Raw genomic sequence first — 18,412 nt, 5'->3', positions numbered from 1 at the left:
TTCGATGTTACCTAAAATCAATATTTGATGATACAGCGTAGTCAGTAACATCAGGATCACAGATCCCTGACTCCAAACAGAGTATTCACTGATGACACAATATCCGATATACGCAAAACCAAATATTTCTGTTTGCCGTGATTGACCGTAAAACCAACATACGGGTCTGAACATTTTAAATCGCCATTTTTAGCTTTTGGCTGTAGCCAAACCCGTATTTTCCCAGTTTCCATTTCTCTGTCACTGGCTAAATTTGCATGTTAACTGGTCTTGCCCAAACAATCGCCTGGTAAGCATTCCGTGCTGCAACTGTATCACGATGTCGACATGCTGGCATGTTCAAGACGAACGAGAGTAAGTTTCCTGAAATATCTATCTTAGCTAAAATCTACTATGAGCAGCTACGTAGTAAACGAACTGCGGGCCAGTTTTTACGAAGCCGGGCAGAATACTGTTGTGTATCATAAGGTCCAATTGATCGGAGTACCGAGCACACACTATTTATCCGTAAGATCGGGGTAACCAAGAAGCACAAGCGCAGCTCAATAGTTACAAATTAATATCCGATTACAGTATCATTTGATCTGTTATGATATTGATATCGCCATGATCCAATGTCAATACCAGGAGATCTTCAGTCTGGCACGATTACACTCAATATCAGGATCACTAATACCCTGAAAAAGGCCGGTGATATGAAGCCTTGGATAAAGGCCATTTATACACAGGGAGTTGACTTCTTACAGGACAAACACCGCAAGGTGTTCGCTTAGATGAACGAACAGGGAGAAATATCTCACTATCGCAGCCGTCTTTGTCCCAGATTGGAATTTTGAGCCAAGATTCGTCAGGTTTTTCCTCGCCCTCGTTAATCGTCTGGCAGGAGGTCGCCCAGGGTGAGAGACCAAAGTCAAGATCGATGAATTGTTAAAGGACATGTCGATTGACGCGCAAGACGGCATGAACTACGACTAATTAGCTTCTACAAGCACATTGACGTGCTGTGTTGGGTGGGCACTTGCTCGGCAGAAGGTAGAAGTGAAAGTGAGAAATATTTTCAAAGGGGTTTTTACTTGGATTCTACATGCCACTACACACTAATTTGAAACGACACGCGCCTACATTCGATCTGATTGGTCCCAATAGTGAAACGAAGTCAAAATGTCGTACCTTCAACATTGTCGACTCGACACTTGCGTTAAGGTCCTTGAGGGTCTGGCTTCTGGTCGCCTGCCCGTTGACTGGATCTTACATCAATGTCCAACACTCCTCCTCAGAGCCTCGGGGTTCCTAAATCACTCGATGTCGACGAGTCCGATCTTCTCCCGTAGCTCCTTCATCCGTGGCGCCAGTAGCGCCTTCATTAGCAGGTCGGCAAGCATTTCCGCGCTAGCCACATACGCTGGCACCTCAGCGCCCTTCTTGGCGTAGTCTTGGATGAACTTGCGCTTAACGTCCACGTGCTTCGCCTTGGCCGAGCTTGTTTCGCTCTGCACTTGCACGGTAGCCGCTTGGTTGTCTATCAGCATGACCATAGGCTACTTGATGGTAATATCCAGCTCCCCAGTAGCTCCTTCAGCCCGAGTATCTCCTGAGCACCCACTGTCGCAGCGACGTACTCCGCCTCGGTCGTCGATAGTGCCACGGAACTCTGCTTCTTGCACTACCATGACACCGTCATTCCGTTTACTTGGATGCTTGACGCGCTCACAGACTTGCGGTCGCTCTTGTCGGCTGCAAAGTCGGCGTCCGTATACGGGAGCAATCGTAGTGGTAGCCGTTTAGCATTGTCGTCGCCAGACATATCCATATTGTGCGATCGGGTGTCACTCAGGTACCTGGCGATGCGCTTAGCCAGTTTCCAATCCGCCATCGCTGGTGCATGAGTCCATCGCGTTGCACAGTGTACAGCGAACATAATGTCAGGACGCGTGCATCTCGCAATCCACAGCAAACTCCCCACCAGTGACTGGAAATTTGTCACCATCGGCCCTGCTGACGCGGTCTCCTTTGCCGCGTGCGGAAGTAGCTCTACCAAATCTGACTCCGCCGCGTCTTCTCCTGCGATCGGCGATCGCACCGAATTCATTTTGTCCAATCCAACCTTGGTGAGCATCTTGACACTTGCAGCCTCTGGGTCAAACCTGTAACCACTGAGGTCGTCGTACTGCACGCGTATACCGAGAAAATTGCTGGCAACATTGAGATCCTTGAGCGCCAGGACGGATATGCCAGCGAAGAGGTTAATCGCTCGGGTGGGAGGGCAGGGACTAGTTCGGCGGGAAAGATCAAGCAATGTGTAATACTGTGCAAGTCGTATTATCATATTTAGTGGGTATCATACTTGACCAATTCTCGTCCGTGCAAGTAACCAGCAGGTCATCCACGTACGTTCCGACGGCCGGCATTCCGCTGCTGTCAGCTTTAAGTACAGGCAAGCGTCCGTAATGCACTGGATGAACCCAAGCTTGGCCAGTTCGCGATGAAGATGTTCATGCCAAAGGCTTCTGCTTGTTTCAGACTATAAAGGCTCTGACAAGAAGTTGTTCAACTTCATCCACGCTCTCAGCTCCGAGCGTCTTCAGCTCTTCCTCCGTGATAACGAGTTCTTCGGGGACGAATAGCAAAATCTTGATACCCTCCTCCGTTTTCGCCTTTACATACGCGTTTGAAACGTCACCGTGTCTGGCAGGCACCTTCCATATGATCACAATGACGAAGATGAACTTGACACCAGTCACGGTAATCACAGCCGCAATCACGAGAAAGAAGTTAGCGCCGAACTTTTGCTCGTTACCACAGGCGACTAGTCGAGCCTTGTACCGCTCGATCAAACCCGTGCCTGTTCGTTACTTTCTGTTTACCCACTTAGTAGCAAGCGAATGCTACCAGGCTCGAACTTGACCAGCTTCCACGATTCGCCTGTAGAGCTTCAAGTTCTTCCTATTCAGCTGCCTCCCAATGCGCGCTCTCGGCTCACTTCCGCGCCTACCTGTAGTTCTTCGGTTCCGGGTCATCAGCGTGGGAATTGACATCCTCAACACAACTTCGGATATGGTCAAAATCACAGGTTCAGTGTTCAGCCTCGACTCATCAACCTCCACGTCTCCATCAGCTTCAGCACGGCAGCGTGACTTGCGGCATGAGCGACGAGATATTCGTGGTGTGAAACGTGGTTACGGTGGCGTTGTTGTCGTGGGAGCTTGACCAGTTGTTGTCTTCACATCGGATTTCTCCTCCAACGCGCGGATGTTCTGCACATGCCTCGTGACGATCACCTTGTTCTCCGAAGGCGGGTATACCTTGTACCCCTTGGTCGTTTCTTTCTTGCCAACCACGACACCCTCACACGACCTCTTCTTCATGGCGCGCTTTCCAGGGTCACGAAACGCGGTGCACGTTGATCCAAAAATGACAATGTCGCGAAGGTTTGGTGCTTCGCCGGTCGGCACTTCAAGCGGTGACTTCCAATCCTCGTTAGCGCGGGACGAGCTCCGGTTCAGCACGTACGTCGCGTACTCAGCCGCGTCACCCCAGAAGCTCATCGGCAATCCTGCACCAAACACCATGCACCAAGCCATGTTGAGAACCGTGCGATGCATCAGCTCCGCCTTGCCGTTTGCAGCTTGATTCCCGACTTCTGACACCTGACGAGCCACTCCGTTTTCTTTGCAGAAGAGATATACGTTTCGGTACTCTCCTCCACCGTCCGTGCGGAGAACATGCACACGAACGTCGAGCCGTTTTTCGAACTCGACAAGAAAGTCCTCGAACTTCTTTGCAGCCATGATGTTCTTCTTCTTTGCCATGAACACCTTGCAGTAGCTCGACTTGTGGTCCACGAAGTAAACCATGTAGTGGCTACCTTGGTGATCAAGTGGCGTCATGGGACCCCTCAGGTCACTGCAGATAACTCCTCCGACTTTGTCGATCGGTGCGTGTCCTTAGTCGGTTGATTCGCTCGAGTCTGTTTACCCTCAGCACAATCCAAGCAGGCTTACGGTCACGATTCGATATCGTGATACCGGATGCGGGGTCATTTGCCATACGCTCAATGGTGTCCAATGCCAAGTGACTGAAACGTGCATGGAAGCCCATCAACGTGTATGTTGCGACGACCGGCGAGGGTGTGTCCGTACTCGTGTCCACCACGTTCATGGTCAGCTGGTCCATCTTCACATTTTTCGTAGCTACCGATTCAGGTCTAGCCACAAGCACGTTGTGCTTCACGTCGACATAGTATACCACTTCGTTGCTTTTCATCAACGCCAACATTCCCTTGCGCTTGGTAAGAGAGCATCCATTCGCTATCAGCCGTCCGTAGTCCGTATGCGATCAGGTTCTGCGAGAGTTTCGGTGCGTAGTAGACCTCACTGAGGTCCACCTCAGCCGCGACTCCGTCGACAATAGCTCTCAAAATCACCGATCCTTTCTTGGCTACGTCCACCGCTCGACCATCCGGTAACATGCAGGTGTCCTCACCAAAGCACGGCACTACGTTAGCCAGTAGCGCAGGATCATTGACAAGATGTCGGCTGGCATCGCTGTCCAGAATCCAGCTCGTAGCGTCCACGGACTTAAAGTCATTACCGGTGGTAAGTGCGAGCTTTACTGGCTGGTCCTTGTTGCTTCCAGCGGAACGATTCGGGCAGTTCTTCTTCAGGTGTCCAGCCTTCTCGCACTTGTGGCATCGCCGCGTTTCTTCTTGAGACTGAGCCACTGCGTTTACGACTTCCTTACCAATATGCTTTGGCGCTCGACCTTCATCGGTCATCATCTGCGCCCAAACGACCAGTTCGTTCGCTTGTTGGAGAGGATCCGGCCGCGTGATGTCACACTTGGCCTACAAGGCGTGCCTCAAGTCCGGGTCCGCGAACTTGACGATGTTCTCCAGCACTAGCGCTTGTGACGCGTTCGTTGCCATCATGAGAGCATGCAAGTACAAGAAAAGCTCATTCCACGATCGTGACGAGTCCTTCTTCGCGCCGAAGAGCTTTATTCCTTGTTGCGTCGAGAGCGCCCGCTTGAACAACAAGTGCAGCTGCTTCATCACAAACCAGAGCGTCGGCTGCGTGGCCCACCAGCGCATGATGTTCTGCTGGAAGAAGAGCTCAGCTTTATCACGTTAATGCTGGCCGAACCTGCTCATCTTGTAGCGCTCAGGCGAGGCGTAGCCACACGCCTGCTCCGCCATCGGCTCAATGAACAGCAGCGCCCACTTCTCGAAGCCGCCGCCAAGTCCCTTGTAGACCTCGCTGCCGTCGAAGTTTAGCATGAAGATCTTCGCATCCTTGGCAGGCGGCACTCTCTCGTTGAGATGGAGCAGCGAAGGCCGAAGTGGCTGGTACTGCGCAGCCGGTTGTTGCTGCTGTGGCGTCTGTTGAGCTGCTTCTTGGGCCTGGAACGGTGTATTTCCTGCTTGTTGCCCAGCATCAAGACTACCATACACCCCAGGCGTCTGCGTACCCATGCCGAAGTTTGACGCGCCGAGCTCATGCAGCTGCATGCTCAAGCTGCCTCCATGCTGCAGTGCCTGACGGTACACGTTCTGGCCCAACCCAGGCTCCGGACCGAATGATATGACGGCCGCACGCTGCTGGTGCGTTTCCAGCGACCGCTCTAAGCTGTCCACTTTGGCCGTGAGCTTAGTGATGAGAGCCGCGAGCACTCCAGCGTCCGGCGTGACCTTCTCTTCGTGATGCTCTTCGCCCCTTTCGTGGGCGGCGGGGGAGGCCGGGACTGCCTTTGTGGCAGGGTCTGCGTCGGAGTTGTTGACCATTGGGCTCAAAACCTGTTCGTTGGGCACTTGCTCGGAAGAAGGTAGAAGTGAAAGTGAGAAATATATTCAAAGGGGTTTTTACTTGGATTCTACATGCACACTCAATAACCTGAAACGACACGCGCCTACACTCGATTTGATTGGTCCCAATAGTGAAACCAAGTCAAAATGTCGTACCTTCAACATTGTCGACTCGACACTTGCGTTAAGGTCCTTAGGGGTCTGGCTTCTGGTCACCTGCCCGTGCACACAAGACAATCGACGTATCAAAAAATAATAGTAGTTTCAATAATTTTCTATAATTTATATTGCTACTATCGCTTCGTGGAAATGCTACTAGTTTTAATATGCCTCTGTCTGTGTTTGCCTGGTAGTTCCGGTAATACTACTACCGGTTGGTTTAGATTACAGTACTAGTCATCCCTGGTGATGATATCAGCTAAACGCAGGCATCTAGGGCCGTCTACATGTAAATATCTGCGCTTCCTAAGGTATACTACAACTTTCTCATTTTTGCGGCATTTTTGGCAAACGTACACTACGGTCTGTATGGTTTACAAAGCCTCCATTTCTCAGCCAATCACAGCTGGTACATTAGAAGATAACTTGAACAAAATTTAAATGGTAAAACTGTCAATATAAAGCGGTATTAGGATATGCTACGATACCGAGCTGGTCATTTTACGGTCAAGCGAAGTAAATATTATATCTGTCTTCATTCAACTTCACTAGACTTGCTTTACGCTTGATCATACGTTTCACAATGTTGTAATGAGCCAATAACGTCCGTGGCAACTCCAAGGAAATGCAGGCGACGCCGTAAAAGATTGTGTGAAAATGAAGCAGGCAATAGCGTTGAACCCATTCCGGGAAGACACTCGATGTTGAATTTCTCTTTCTGATGCGCCGTCGTGTTTACTTCTCTGCGGTACTGACGAGGTGTCATGTGAGTCGGTAGCATATTGAACAAATTGTTCTGCTTTGCCTTGCGAATATAAGCCACACCCTGCGGGTATGGATCGATCAACGCCTTGCCGTTCACGTACAATACTTCAATCTCACTGTTATCAATAGGTACGAACTGAAGAATACTCCCGCAAAGTGCATCAGGATGTCTCTTCATGTCCTCGTTGGGCATTGAATTGACCACACTAACACCCCAAGGCGAGTACGTGTACGTCACATGAGCCAGCTCGAATGCCAGCCAGAATGTCTCCTTATCACCCCATGAGTATTTGAAGCGGAATCGTTCTTCGGTAATGAACCAGAACATTATTTTCATGACTGTATTTCCTGCTCGTTCCTTGTCAATTAGCACCATCGATGAATCCATTTCGTGGCAAGATTTGCCTTTATACGCGAACGAGTTCAGTACATGTTGCGATGGAGCAAAGCCTCTGGACACATTGAACCTTGCGTAGTCAAATTCTCGTAGTAATCTTCGTAGATAATATCTCCCGTGGTCGTTGCCATTCAGAAATCTTTTCTTGTGAGCGACACGATCGTAGAAAAAAGTCGTTCCTGTCTTCATATACCCGTCCAGATCGCGTAGTACGGCAGGGTCCTTCATGATAACGTCGTCTACGTCCAGCAGCATCACGTGGCGAATGTCTGTGTGATACATGGCAAGTGGTTTGATCCACCAACTCTGAAAGTTAGTAGTCATATTACTAGAGATCACACCGCGTGATGAGAAGTCGGAGCAAACGTCAACGAGCTCAACGCGGTCGTCAAGACTGAATAATAGGTTAACTGATCTCCCCGACAGCTCGTCTCCTCCGCAGTGATAAATTTGAATGAGTTCTTGGTTGCCAAGACAACGCAGCTCCCGGATAAGGGACAACCCCATGTTCAATACCCCATCGTACATGCAGATCATAATCCCTCGGTTACGACTCACGCTTGCGTCGAAATTATTGCCGCGCTTGTAGAATTGCGACTCCGGGTGCAGGAGCACCCCGAGTGCCGACCGGCCCACATTAGTTTCAGTTTGAGCTCGAAGATTGTATGTCCTGGACCGGAAGGCGTCGAAGCTGTCGCTAAGTCCGATGGAGGAATTTCCAACGAGTCTGCTATTGATATAGATGGTAGTCAGCAGGATACTCGCAATGCTTGCGAGCAGCAGCAGCGATATCGACAAACGCCCTGGGCGACGAGCAGACAGCTTCATCGTGGATCTCCAATGACGCTCTGATGGGTTAAGGCCGATAACTGATACGAACGGACAATTCATCAGTGCAGAGAAGTCCTGGATGCAGAGGGTTTCATCGGTTTTTGAAGTAACGACTCCTCCATAATTAAGGGCTGAGCCTCGCTTTCATCTGGTTATTTGTTTATTACTTCGAAGTATAAAAGAGATACTAGTAAAATATTACAATTTTTCTCTACTTGTGCTAGATTTGAGTTGCCTGCTTTGCAAACCGGACCAGGTCTTTCTCGATACCGGCAAAGGTTTGGTCTGCGAACGGCTGGATGTAAAACTGCGGGCTGTGGCCAAGTGACCGCCGCCCAAAACACTTTTGGTTGTTGGCAAATTCTAAAGATGTTGTAAATGCCTGAATGACGTAGTGTTGACGGCTCCACTTTTCATCAAAAGAAAGCAAGTGTGTCCAGATTATTGGATCGCGGAGCTCGCTCACAGTTAAATTACCCAAGCCGTGCGCAGACACGAGCTCTCTCGGTTCCGAGCTGTTAAAAAGTGCTTTTTCTGGCTCCATCCCCGTGAGTTTGTGCTTATTGCGGTGAAGGAACAGAACGTCACCTTCTGGGTCGTGCTGTACCATCGTCATACCACAAAAAGCAGACGAATTGGTCACCATTCCAGCCATGGCAGGAGGCGTCTCAACCATGTGAAAAGGTGCATTCAACTTGAGCCACGCTAAGCGAAACAAGTCCTTGTCGCCCCACGCGAGTTTGTAGTGAGCAAAGAAGTTGGGTTCGTGAGTAGCATAAAAGAGCACGAGCTTGAGAGGCGCAGCGTGTCTTCGTCGATCCACAACCAGTTGACCACTTTCTTGCTCAAACATGTCGACGAAAGGCATATCGAGAAGTTCCCACAGTAACGATCTGCTGTGTAGCCCAAACATGGTCGAGGTCGGATGCCAAAAGTCAGGCCAGAAGATTGCTCCCGTCTCTAGAAATTCAGGTGAGTTGAAAAGAAAGCTAGGATCTCGAACTGGAACGTTATCAGCATCGAGGAACAACACGCGATCAAAGAAACTATGGTTGATAGCGTAAATCTTGGTTACAAATCGCTTGGCAGCTGGGTCGGTGATCGGATGAAAAGAAATCCGAGCACCAGATGAATTATTGGCAAGATGGCGTAGTGGAACAAGAGCATTAGGGACGTGCTCCATCTCGTCAGGTCGATACCAAATCTCGATAGGTAGCGAGCAGCCTAAAATTACACGGAGTGCTCGAATGGTAGCGTAGGCACTCGGGATCAATTTCGGGTACACAACCATGACAATCCCATCTTGTGGAGGAAGATCACGAGAGGCGTCGTTCGGATCCAAAGTACTCTTCACCGCAGCGTGAGCCTGGATGTGATATTGAGCGAACGCAGGCGCGTTAATGCATCGAAATGGGACGCGGTTGCGGAGAATGTTGGAAGATCGACGCATAACGCGGAAACGTTCACCTGAATTGATGTCTTCCACTTCGCAGTATCCGGATGCTTTGTTCGATACTAAATCCGTGCACGTCAAGTCGTTCTCTGGTTCTCGGGGGCCATTTGGGCTTTTGTGACCTGTTTGTCGCCATCCGATACACTTGAGAGCACGCTTTCTCGTCTCACCCGCTGGTAGTATCTTTACGGAGCGAGCATGTAACTCAGCATCAGCTCGAAGTTGGGCCTCCATGGCGCTAGTATTTGATAGTGAATTCGCTAAGGATTCCGCCATATCTCTAGCCTTTACCGCTACACTGGATGGGTCCTCATCTCCGAATTCTGGCAATCTTTCCTCCATAGAATATCTCCACGAACTATTCGACACAATGGTGGATTCAGTAGCGTTTGATGGAGTACTATCGTCATCGTTTGTGTTGACACGAAGTAATTGGATGTCGCTTTGGCCGATTCCTTGAAGCGATCTTTGGCGAACGCTATTTGGTTGGTTCTGCAGACGTTGGTGCTGCTTAGTTAAGAGGGAGACGAGAACAGACCCGTACATTACGACACTGAACACGATCAAACGAGTGCACCATCGCCGTAAAGGTGGAGAGCTTCGGCGGGTGTCTTGTATGCCCATGTCGAAGCAGTAATAGACGACAGCCAACCTGAAGGAGTTTCACGAAGGGCTTAGAATGTATAGTCCCATGTTGAGCAAAAGCAAAATAGATTTTGGCGATCGAAACCTTGTATATTTCGTGCAGTGTAAGGAATACGATGAGATGTCTGCATAGATATTATTTACACTTTTTTATTCTTTGCTATTGAAGTAATTGCTTGCAGTTCGTTTCGCATATCGACGCAGATCCGTCTCCAAGCCGGAAAACTCAAGTTTTTAAATGCCAGCACATAGAAATTTCCCCAGCACTCGCTGACCGGAGCACTTCTGGCCTTCAAGTCATAAAAAAAACGTCTCGACGTATTTTACTGAGCGGTATGTGTTCTTGAAAGAGAGCAGGACGTTCTTGTACTTGTCCCGAGTGGCTTCTATCATTTCAACTCATCTTGACCTCTTTCAACTTGGGTGCTCGCCGTCCTATTGGCTTCGTACTTGTCAACTTCTCTGTGGCAAGACAAACAGCCCCAGCCATGTTGGCGTGATCGCTGTTCTGAGGCACACCAGTAAGTTTTGTTTGAATTTGAATTGCCATGAAGGAACAGAGCGTTACCCCGGGTGTCGTGCTGTACCATTGTCAAACCGCAAAAACGTCATTTATAATTTTTCCAGCCACGCCGGAGGGTGTCGAAGCATGTGAAACGGTGTAAGTTGCTTCAGCCACACCAGACGAAACAGGCCCTTGTCGCCGTGAACGAGCTTCATTCGATGATAGATGTCACAATGCCGCACAAGCTCCAATCTAGGAGCGTGTCTTCGTCGATCCACCAGTCATTGACCATTCTCCTGCTCGAACATGTTGGCAAACGGGATGTGGAGCGGTTCTCAAATCAACGGTTGACTGTGAATGTTAATAATCAAGTTCGTCGGATGCCAGAAACCAGGCCAGAATATACAGCTCCAGTCTCCTGAATAGCTCAAACAGACAAAAATTGGATCTCGCACGGGGAGGGGACATTGTCGGCGTCCAGGAACATCACACGATCAAAGTGGTCATTGTAGATCGCTTACACTTTGACTCGAAATACCGTAAGTAGTAAAACCCGCCACCTCATGCAAAGAGATCGCCATTCGTGAAAAATCTTCGTATCGGCGAAATGGCTCGTGGTACGAACCAACTCTTGATTAGCATTTTACAGTTGAAATCACGCAACACACGGATAGTTGCGTACGCACTCGCCGTGAGTTTGGAATAAATGACCATGACAATGCCGTCTCGCGGGCCTGACATGCTAGAACCCAGATTAGGTAGAGCAAAGTCAGGCTGCAGTGCTTTATCGAGTGCTTTACTTGCCAGCGCTGGGAAGTTGGCAAATCTAGTTGCATCAGAACACCTGAACATCGCTTCTGGTTTGATATTGTTGCAAATTCTTCGCCCCACTCGAAACTTCTCAGCGTGATCTTGGTCTGGAAGTCGCGGTCCGTTCGGATTGTAGCCGCCTGCCGCCCTCCGCCCCACAGAGCGCAAAGAACGTTTATTGGTTTCACCCTTGGGATAGTTCTTGAGCGTCTTCTCAAATATTTCCGCCTCCAATGTGAGGCTCGCAGTCTCCTTTGGGTAAACTCCGTTCCGCTGGTCGACAACCGCCAATTCGGTAAATGAGTCTCGGCAATTGTTTTCCCATTTTGGGCGAAACGTTGGATGTCCGGACTAGCAAGCAGCTTATTGTACCACATCAACACCATCAACACGTTGACCACGCTAATAAAAATAGCCACGCATGGGCCATGTGGCATAAAAGCCATTTCTTTCGAGTGGCGGCCATTATTGGGGCTCAAGTAGCGAGAAAGCTTTACGCGGTAGTACCGCGGCGGTACGCATCAAGAAAAAAATCATTTTTGTGACGATTCTGGATGCTTAGAAACCTGTTTTAATTCATTAAAACTACAAATGTCTCTGACACGTAATTATAATTTATCTCTGGTATCGATTTAGAAGGGATCCTCAGAGGTGAACCAACGATGTCCTGCACCAGCTTCAAGAGCTTGACGCCCCCGCTTCGACCGGCGGTTTCTGGATCGAGTTGACTTCATTCCATTTCTCGCGAAATGCAGCAAGGTTCACCCAGTTTTGCCCGTCGGTGGCTGGCCCGTGTCCTCGTCCTCAGTGTTTTTCTTTATGTGTTGGAAGTGCTAGCTCTATGGACAGATACGCAGCACTCACCCGAGGCCACTAGTGCTGACCTGCAGTTGATACGCAGCGACATTGACACGAATCTACATCGTGAACGCAACGACACCAACTTCTTCATCAATTCAATACAATTCAACAGTACAAATGTAACATTCACAAGAGCAGGAGCCTCCTTCGAGACTAACACCTTCTTGAATAGTGAAGGAGCGTCCACGATGGGGATCCCCAAGTTCACGTGTCTAGGGTGGCATCAAACGGGCGGATGTAGTCCCGATGGGCCACGGGAAACACAAAATGATGCCAGCTGTAGTACGAATATCGAGGCTGGAGCTTCCGGCTATTGTCTACTCAAGAATGAGGCAGGTGAGGAGGTTCAAGTCATGCGTGTCAACTGCTCGTCATTACGAGACGAAGTCAGATTCAATTGCCACCAAGCAGTGGATTTCGTTCGTGTCGCGCCACAGATCGACGCGCTGATTGCTGCTAAGCGACAGGTGATTAAGCAGAATGAGGCCGTGCAGCTCCACCCTACGAACGGCGTGTTAATGGTCATGTATCCGAAGCTTCTTGCGAGCGTCTACTCGACTGTGCGATTACTGCGCTTCTACAACTGCTCGTTGCCTATAGAGTTGTGGTACCTTGAGAGCGAAATGGGCACTAATCCGCTAAACGAGTCGCGTGTTCTGCAATCGCTTGTGAATGAGTATGGACCGATTTCACTGCATGGTATTGCAGAAACACGTGTGGACGGATTTAATACCAAGGTGTTTGCATTGGCACATTCAGAGCTGGACCAGGTATTGTTCCTTGACGCCGATAATTCGCCAGTTAGGGACCCGACGTATCTCTTTACGACACCGACATTTGTGGAGAATGGTGCAATTTTCTGGCCGGATTTCTGGCACCCGATGAACACAATCTTCAACATTAACAAAGAATCGTTATTGTGGGAGCTGGTGGGCACACCATATACGTGGACATGTTCGAGCAAGAAAGCGGTCAGCTATTGATCGATCGGCGCAGATCGGAAGTGGCGCTGGAGATCGCGCAGTTCTTAGCGCTTCGAAAGCCTAATCACTTCGAGCGCCTCAAACTGCTACATGGAGACAAAGATCTTTTCCGTTTGGCGTGGCTGAAGACCAACATCTCATTTCACATGATTCAAACCCCTGCTGCGGCTGCAGGTTCTGTAATAGGCAACCAGTTCTGTGGCATGACTATGGTACAGCATGACCCTCGAGGAGACATTTTGTTTTTACACCACAACGGCAAGAAGCTGATTAGCGAAGGGGAGACCAGTAAGACTCGCGTCTTTCCATAGGTCGCGCTTTTCCAACAACTAAAGTTTTCTCTTGTTAGAGCATTTCCACCGGTAGAGTGAAAGAAAAGGTAAATATAATATCGTATGGGGTGCGACCAAGCAGCGTTGTAAATTTACTCCTGGTAATTTCGCACTGGTTCACAGTAAAATTGGAGTAAAATGGCCTGCGAAGAGTCTTGTGCAGCTATATGATCGAAGACCTCAATCATGTCCACTTGATGTAAGGAGCGCTGGATGGCTCGAAAAGGAAAGGCTGTCGACTAACATCCAGCTGCCTGGTTCACCGCCATCGTTGCGGTGAAGGATTCCACTACATTTTCAAACACATTGCTGAGTTTTGTTGTTGTCATACTCATCTATCCAGGATTCCATTATTTTTTACGGGAAGATCTAAAAGTCGGTTTTAGGTGGTGGTATAAATGTTACACGACCGGTGCAAGTGCGCAGTTGTATTTTGAGGGGAAATATAGCTTTACTCCATGTTACCTCTACCGGGCTTAAATGCGGAAAAAGCTCCTTCGACGAAAAATAACACCCGCAGGCGTCGTATATTCGACTATTTCAATAAATGTGCCTAATTTACTGCTAACCAATTTTATTACATTGGCGGTGTGCCCCCCCCCCCGCCTCGAGGTTTAATTGGGCGATTGTTACCTGAATCAATAGTCCATAGACTGACCACAAAATATTTAACGTACGTGCTGTGGTGAGTGTGGCGTGAATGTTGCTAGGAAGCGTGATCACCCAATGCGAGAGCACAAGCAATAATTGGATGGCCCAAAGTGTATCCGAGAGAGACGGATTGCTCATGGAAATCGAGAAAAGAAGCCACAAACCGTTGCAGCATGTACAGCCAGGACAAGTGGGTCCAAGCGAAAGCGACAAGAATCGCTATTGGACCAATTTGCTGAGAGTATTCTGGATAAGGTGGCGTTGACGATTGTGCTCTGTGGGTTCGATTTCGCCACTTGCTTTACCATGTTTTCCAACACAGGATGTTGCACTGAAGGTATGGTGCTTATCACGTTTCGAAGCAGCCAAGTGCAGAATTTGACACCTTGCTCGCATTGGTCCGTCATAGTCGACAGGTAACACATTGCCTCAATATGGACTCGTGAAAATGTTCCAATACCTGAAATTTGAACACATTCTATCTCCAGGTTTTGTCCATGAATCTCCAGGTCTTGTCCACGTAATTGCGTGTCATCACTTTCAGCTTGCGAAGGCTGGCTCTGGGTGAAGATCTCGATTGCAGTCTCTCTTGTGTTCTTCACTGGAAGAACGGAGAGGCACTTGTCCAGCAGCTTCTTCGGGAGAAGATAGAACGCGTTGTCGTTCAGCACAGGGGCGCTCTGTCGAACATACTTCGGTTTCTTGTTACTCGCTCTATCCCACTTGGTAGGTATTGGGCTTACGCGGCCTAGCGTTTCCTGGAGTGTCGGGTTTTCCCTTTGTAAATCTTGAGCAAGCTGTACTAGAGTAACGTCCCCCATTTTTCGGTGATGCTCCTCAGACTCGTTAAACAGTGCCCGTTTCTTCTTGTCTTCGGCCTCGCGCTCTTTCGTATTTAAACGAGGTCTTCCGGTCTTTGCAGCCTTCGGGTTCCACCTGATCGACAATTCTGTTAGTGATTTCGTGTCTTGGTCATCGCCATCAGTCTCCACGAAAGGATTCGAGTTTGTGATTTTGATACGCTTCCGCTGTCTAATGTTCGCCCACTGTTTGAGAAGAAAATCAAGATGCTCTTTGTACTCGTCCTCGTCCTCTATATCTGCCAGTTCGTTGCAGATTGCTTGTGTAGCACTGAGCGCCTGTCTGTACTTGGTCGCTGCATCGAGTGCCTTCCACTTTGTTTGGCCAGGCTTGAATTCATTTACAACTATAGGTCTAGGCATCTGCTCTAGCTCTGCAGGATGTAACCACCTGTACACATTCGTATCGAAGGGAATGCCAGCACGACATGTTAATTACTGGACGAAACATGTACGATGCATGGATAATACATGGACATCGCCATAGGCTCAGCTACTCACCGCTCATGGATCCGACTCAATGGAATGACACTTCCGGACACCTTTTTCCACTTTCGGTAGGCGATAGCATGCTGACAGGGTAAACGCATAGCACACGCGAACGAACACGAACAGCTCCAGTATGACAAGTCCACATAATGCTCCTTGTGTTTTCCAGATACCACCACGAAGCCAGGCTTGGAGACCGTATCGTAGACCAAAACTTCGGCCTTGGACATGGCCATCAAATACTCCTTCTGAACGTGCTCTGCCACAAAGTGAGTCGTAAACCGCAGCACTTGACACAGCTCTTCATCGTAGTTTCGGTTTACTCGCAGTCCCACGCGATTCCTGTGGAACAAATACTCACTAGACATTCGTGCGTCAGCTCCCACGAGAGCCTTGATCGTTTTAGTCATCGACATTGTGTGGGTAACCGAATCCTTAAAGTGGCCGAGCCAATTCTCCAAGTGGTTGTTAGTGTGGACGCGCAAATGTGCAAGCCGAGCCCGTTTGTACATGACCCACATGTCTGTACATTCATTCCAGTTCTCATCCATGTATTCCCGAAAGCTATTGAATCGTATCTGTGCGCACAGTGTGTTCATCGACTCCCAATTCTTTGTGTATATGTCTTCATTCACGGAGTACACCATATTATGCACGAGTGTATCGATTGCATCATGATCATCTTGCGAGATCTGCCCATACTTAGGCTTTCTGGAAGCTGTGCGCAGGTACTTGATCACATGAAAGAAGCAGATCAACACACGCGCCTTGGGGAAGTACTTCTTCCAAAATAAACACATGGCGTCCAAATGACTACCGTCTTCACCCCCAATAGAAGTCCGCCTACGTTCTAAGGCCCCGGCTGGCCGGATGGACTACTTTCCAAAAATGTCACGTTGGGACAAAAGATTTGTCTTGTTCATTTTGACTAACCATGGGCGTGCGTGGCGGAGTTAGCTGTGGCGAGTAAAATCTCGAATGAGCTCGAGCTGCAGCATGCTCTCGATCTCATACTAGATCTATCTAAAGAGCCACTACAGCATCAGAAGACTATGCTTTCGTCTGCAACTGCTTTCAGCACCGTTGCCTCTGCTACCTGTAGTTTCCAATGATTTCATATTGGGGCAAAAGGTTTGTCTTGTTCATTTTGCCACACCGTGGGCGTGGCGTGGCGGCTGCCCCACAATGATGTGCCGCTAGTCGCGCTTCAACCAAGTCGCATGTCAGTCTTAGCACATATGCTGAGAGAGATCCGCCAATCCTCTTGCTGACAGCACGGGGTTATCCTCCAACGCACTGGGCAACCACCTACCCATCAACTTGATAACGAGAGGATAGGCATCTGCGTTGAGTAGTGCCGTCGCCCCGCCTATGCGAACTTAATGAGTTGCGTATCTAGTCGGGTCCAATCCGGCTTTAGTAACAGATCTCTTGATTACCGCCGTCACCGCTTCTGCTGTAATTTCACCACCCCGAATTGTGAGCGCGGATTCTTCTGGTTTCGTTGCAAACGCTGCTGCTGCCTTGTGTATCCACTGGGTAGCTCTGACTGGGCAAATGACTCGATCATTTGACTTCCAATGAAGCCGGACTTCTGCTCGACCGAATGAGTTGCGCTTTGCGCCATACAACGTAACACCGACCACCTCTGCACGTTCTGGTGGTACGGCATTCTCCTCTTGGTCGAAAAATCTAGTCCCTGGTAATCTCAAGATGTAACTGTGCATCCTTTTCCTGATGAAGAGATACTTAGAGCGTCTCAACAAGAAGAAATAAAACCAGTAGCAGGCCACCTCACAGAAGCTAATCGCGGGGCTCAGTAAGATCGAGTTCCGTGAAAATGACTCGAAGAAGCCGAGCAGTCAGGGGCTGCTGCTTGATGACAGGGTCTGTAAACCGACGTATCCCTCGAAGTAAGATAGCATGACAGGCATTGATCCCCGGATCATACCCCGTTGTGTCGCGATGAAACCAGCGCACGACGCACAGTTTTGGTGCTAGTTTTAAAATAGGTGCTGCCGATTCATTTATGATTCATTCCGTTCTGCCAAAGGTACACTACAATTGCACCAAGCTGTTCAGCGTTACGGTCCAACGCTGTTGCCGGTAGCCACCAATAATACTCCATCATCTTGCACCACAGTGTCCACTGACGCTAAGCTCTGGGCCATCTCTTGCGCAATGATTGGGCTTAAGCATACATCGCAATAACGCTCCCAGAGACACGAGAGATTTCGAAAGCCGGTCGGGGCACCTACCTGTGTCCATTCACGAGTTAAGTTAGCTAACCTAGAAGCTAAAGCTGGCGACTGCCACACCCTGCTTTCCGCATCCGTTATTTGGTTGTCGATACCGGCCACGTGGGCTGCCGTGGAGTAAAAGCCATGCCCGACTTCACAAATGCCTAAGACCGGAAGTAACATTTGATCTAAGCTGTTTCGACTAGCCTTGCGATTATTCCATGCCATTGTCATTGTATTATTGATGTAGAACCGTATATATGTGTCGGCATTGCGATGTTTGCCGTTCCGAACCGATCTCCACTCAACAGCAGCGAATACAGCGCTCATTAGCTAACGTACGTTTATACAGATTTCGTTTGTCCGTTCTCGTTGAAGTCCCGTATTGGGTTCTTTCCCTCGTGAACAAACTCGACTTGTATGTATTCCTTGCGTGATGGGAATAACGCGCAGATACCTCTATCACTTGCATCCATACGAACATGATGGCCTGGTACATGCCGCTGCTGAACATAGCTAGCGGGATTGAGTTGAGTTTCCGCGTCCGCAAGATAAATGCAAATCACAATAGGTCTTTCTGTGTCTCACTGGACACTTCCGTAGTACAAAATCGCGGCGCCTTTCGTGGCAG

At 49.1% G+C, this 18,412-nt stretch overlaps 3 protein-coding genes across 3 annotated transcripts; 1 reads left to right on the top strand and 2 right to left on the bottom strand.

Annotated features, from left to right (window-relative positions):
* Positions 1 to 6,518: 6,518 nt before the first annotated feature.
* Positions 6,519 to 7,658, bottom strand: PITG_18262 (uncharacterized protein; the record flags this gene model as incomplete). Its single annotated transcript, XM_002997843.1, has 1 exon — positions 6,519 to 7,658. The coding sequence occupies one exon, from the start codon at positions 7,656 to 7,658 to the stop codon at positions 6,519 to 6,521; it is 1,140 nt and encodes a 379-aa protein (XP_002997889.1).
* A 933-nt stretch (positions 7,659 to 8,591) lies between these two features.
* On the bottom strand, positions 8,592 to 9,402 carry PITG_18261 (uncharacterized protein; the record flags this gene model as incomplete). Its single annotated transcript, XM_002997842.1, has 2 exons — positions 8,592 to 8,619; positions 8,669 to 9,402. 2 exons carry the CDS (start codon positions 9,400 to 9,402, stop codon positions 8,592 to 8,594), a joined length of 762 nt encoding a protein of 253 aa, XP_002997888.1.
* Positions 9,403 to 12,414: 3,012 nt separating this feature from the next.
* Positions 12,415 to 13,010, top strand: PITG_18260 (uncharacterized protein; the record flags this gene model as incomplete). The annotated part of the gene is made up of 2 exons (XM_002997841.1): positions 12,415 to 12,925; positions 12,997 to 13,010. The coding sequence occupies 2 exons, from the start codon at positions 12,415 to 12,417 to the stop codon at positions 13,008 to 13,010; spliced, it is 525 nt and encodes a 174-aa protein (XP_002997887.1).
* Positions 13,011 to 18,412: the final 5,402 nt, after the last annotated feature.

Source organism: Phytophthora infestans, genomic scaffold, assembly GCF_000142945.1.
Source record: "Phytophthora infestans T30-4 supercont1.66 genomic scaffold, whole genome shotgun sequence".
Classification (NCBI taxonomy): Eukaryota; Oomycota; class Peronosporomycetes; order Peronosporales; family Peronosporaceae; genus Phytophthora; species Phytophthora infestans.
The sequence above is the reverse complement of the archived record's forward strand: the minus strand, read 5'-3'. Positions and strand labels throughout refer to the sequence as shown.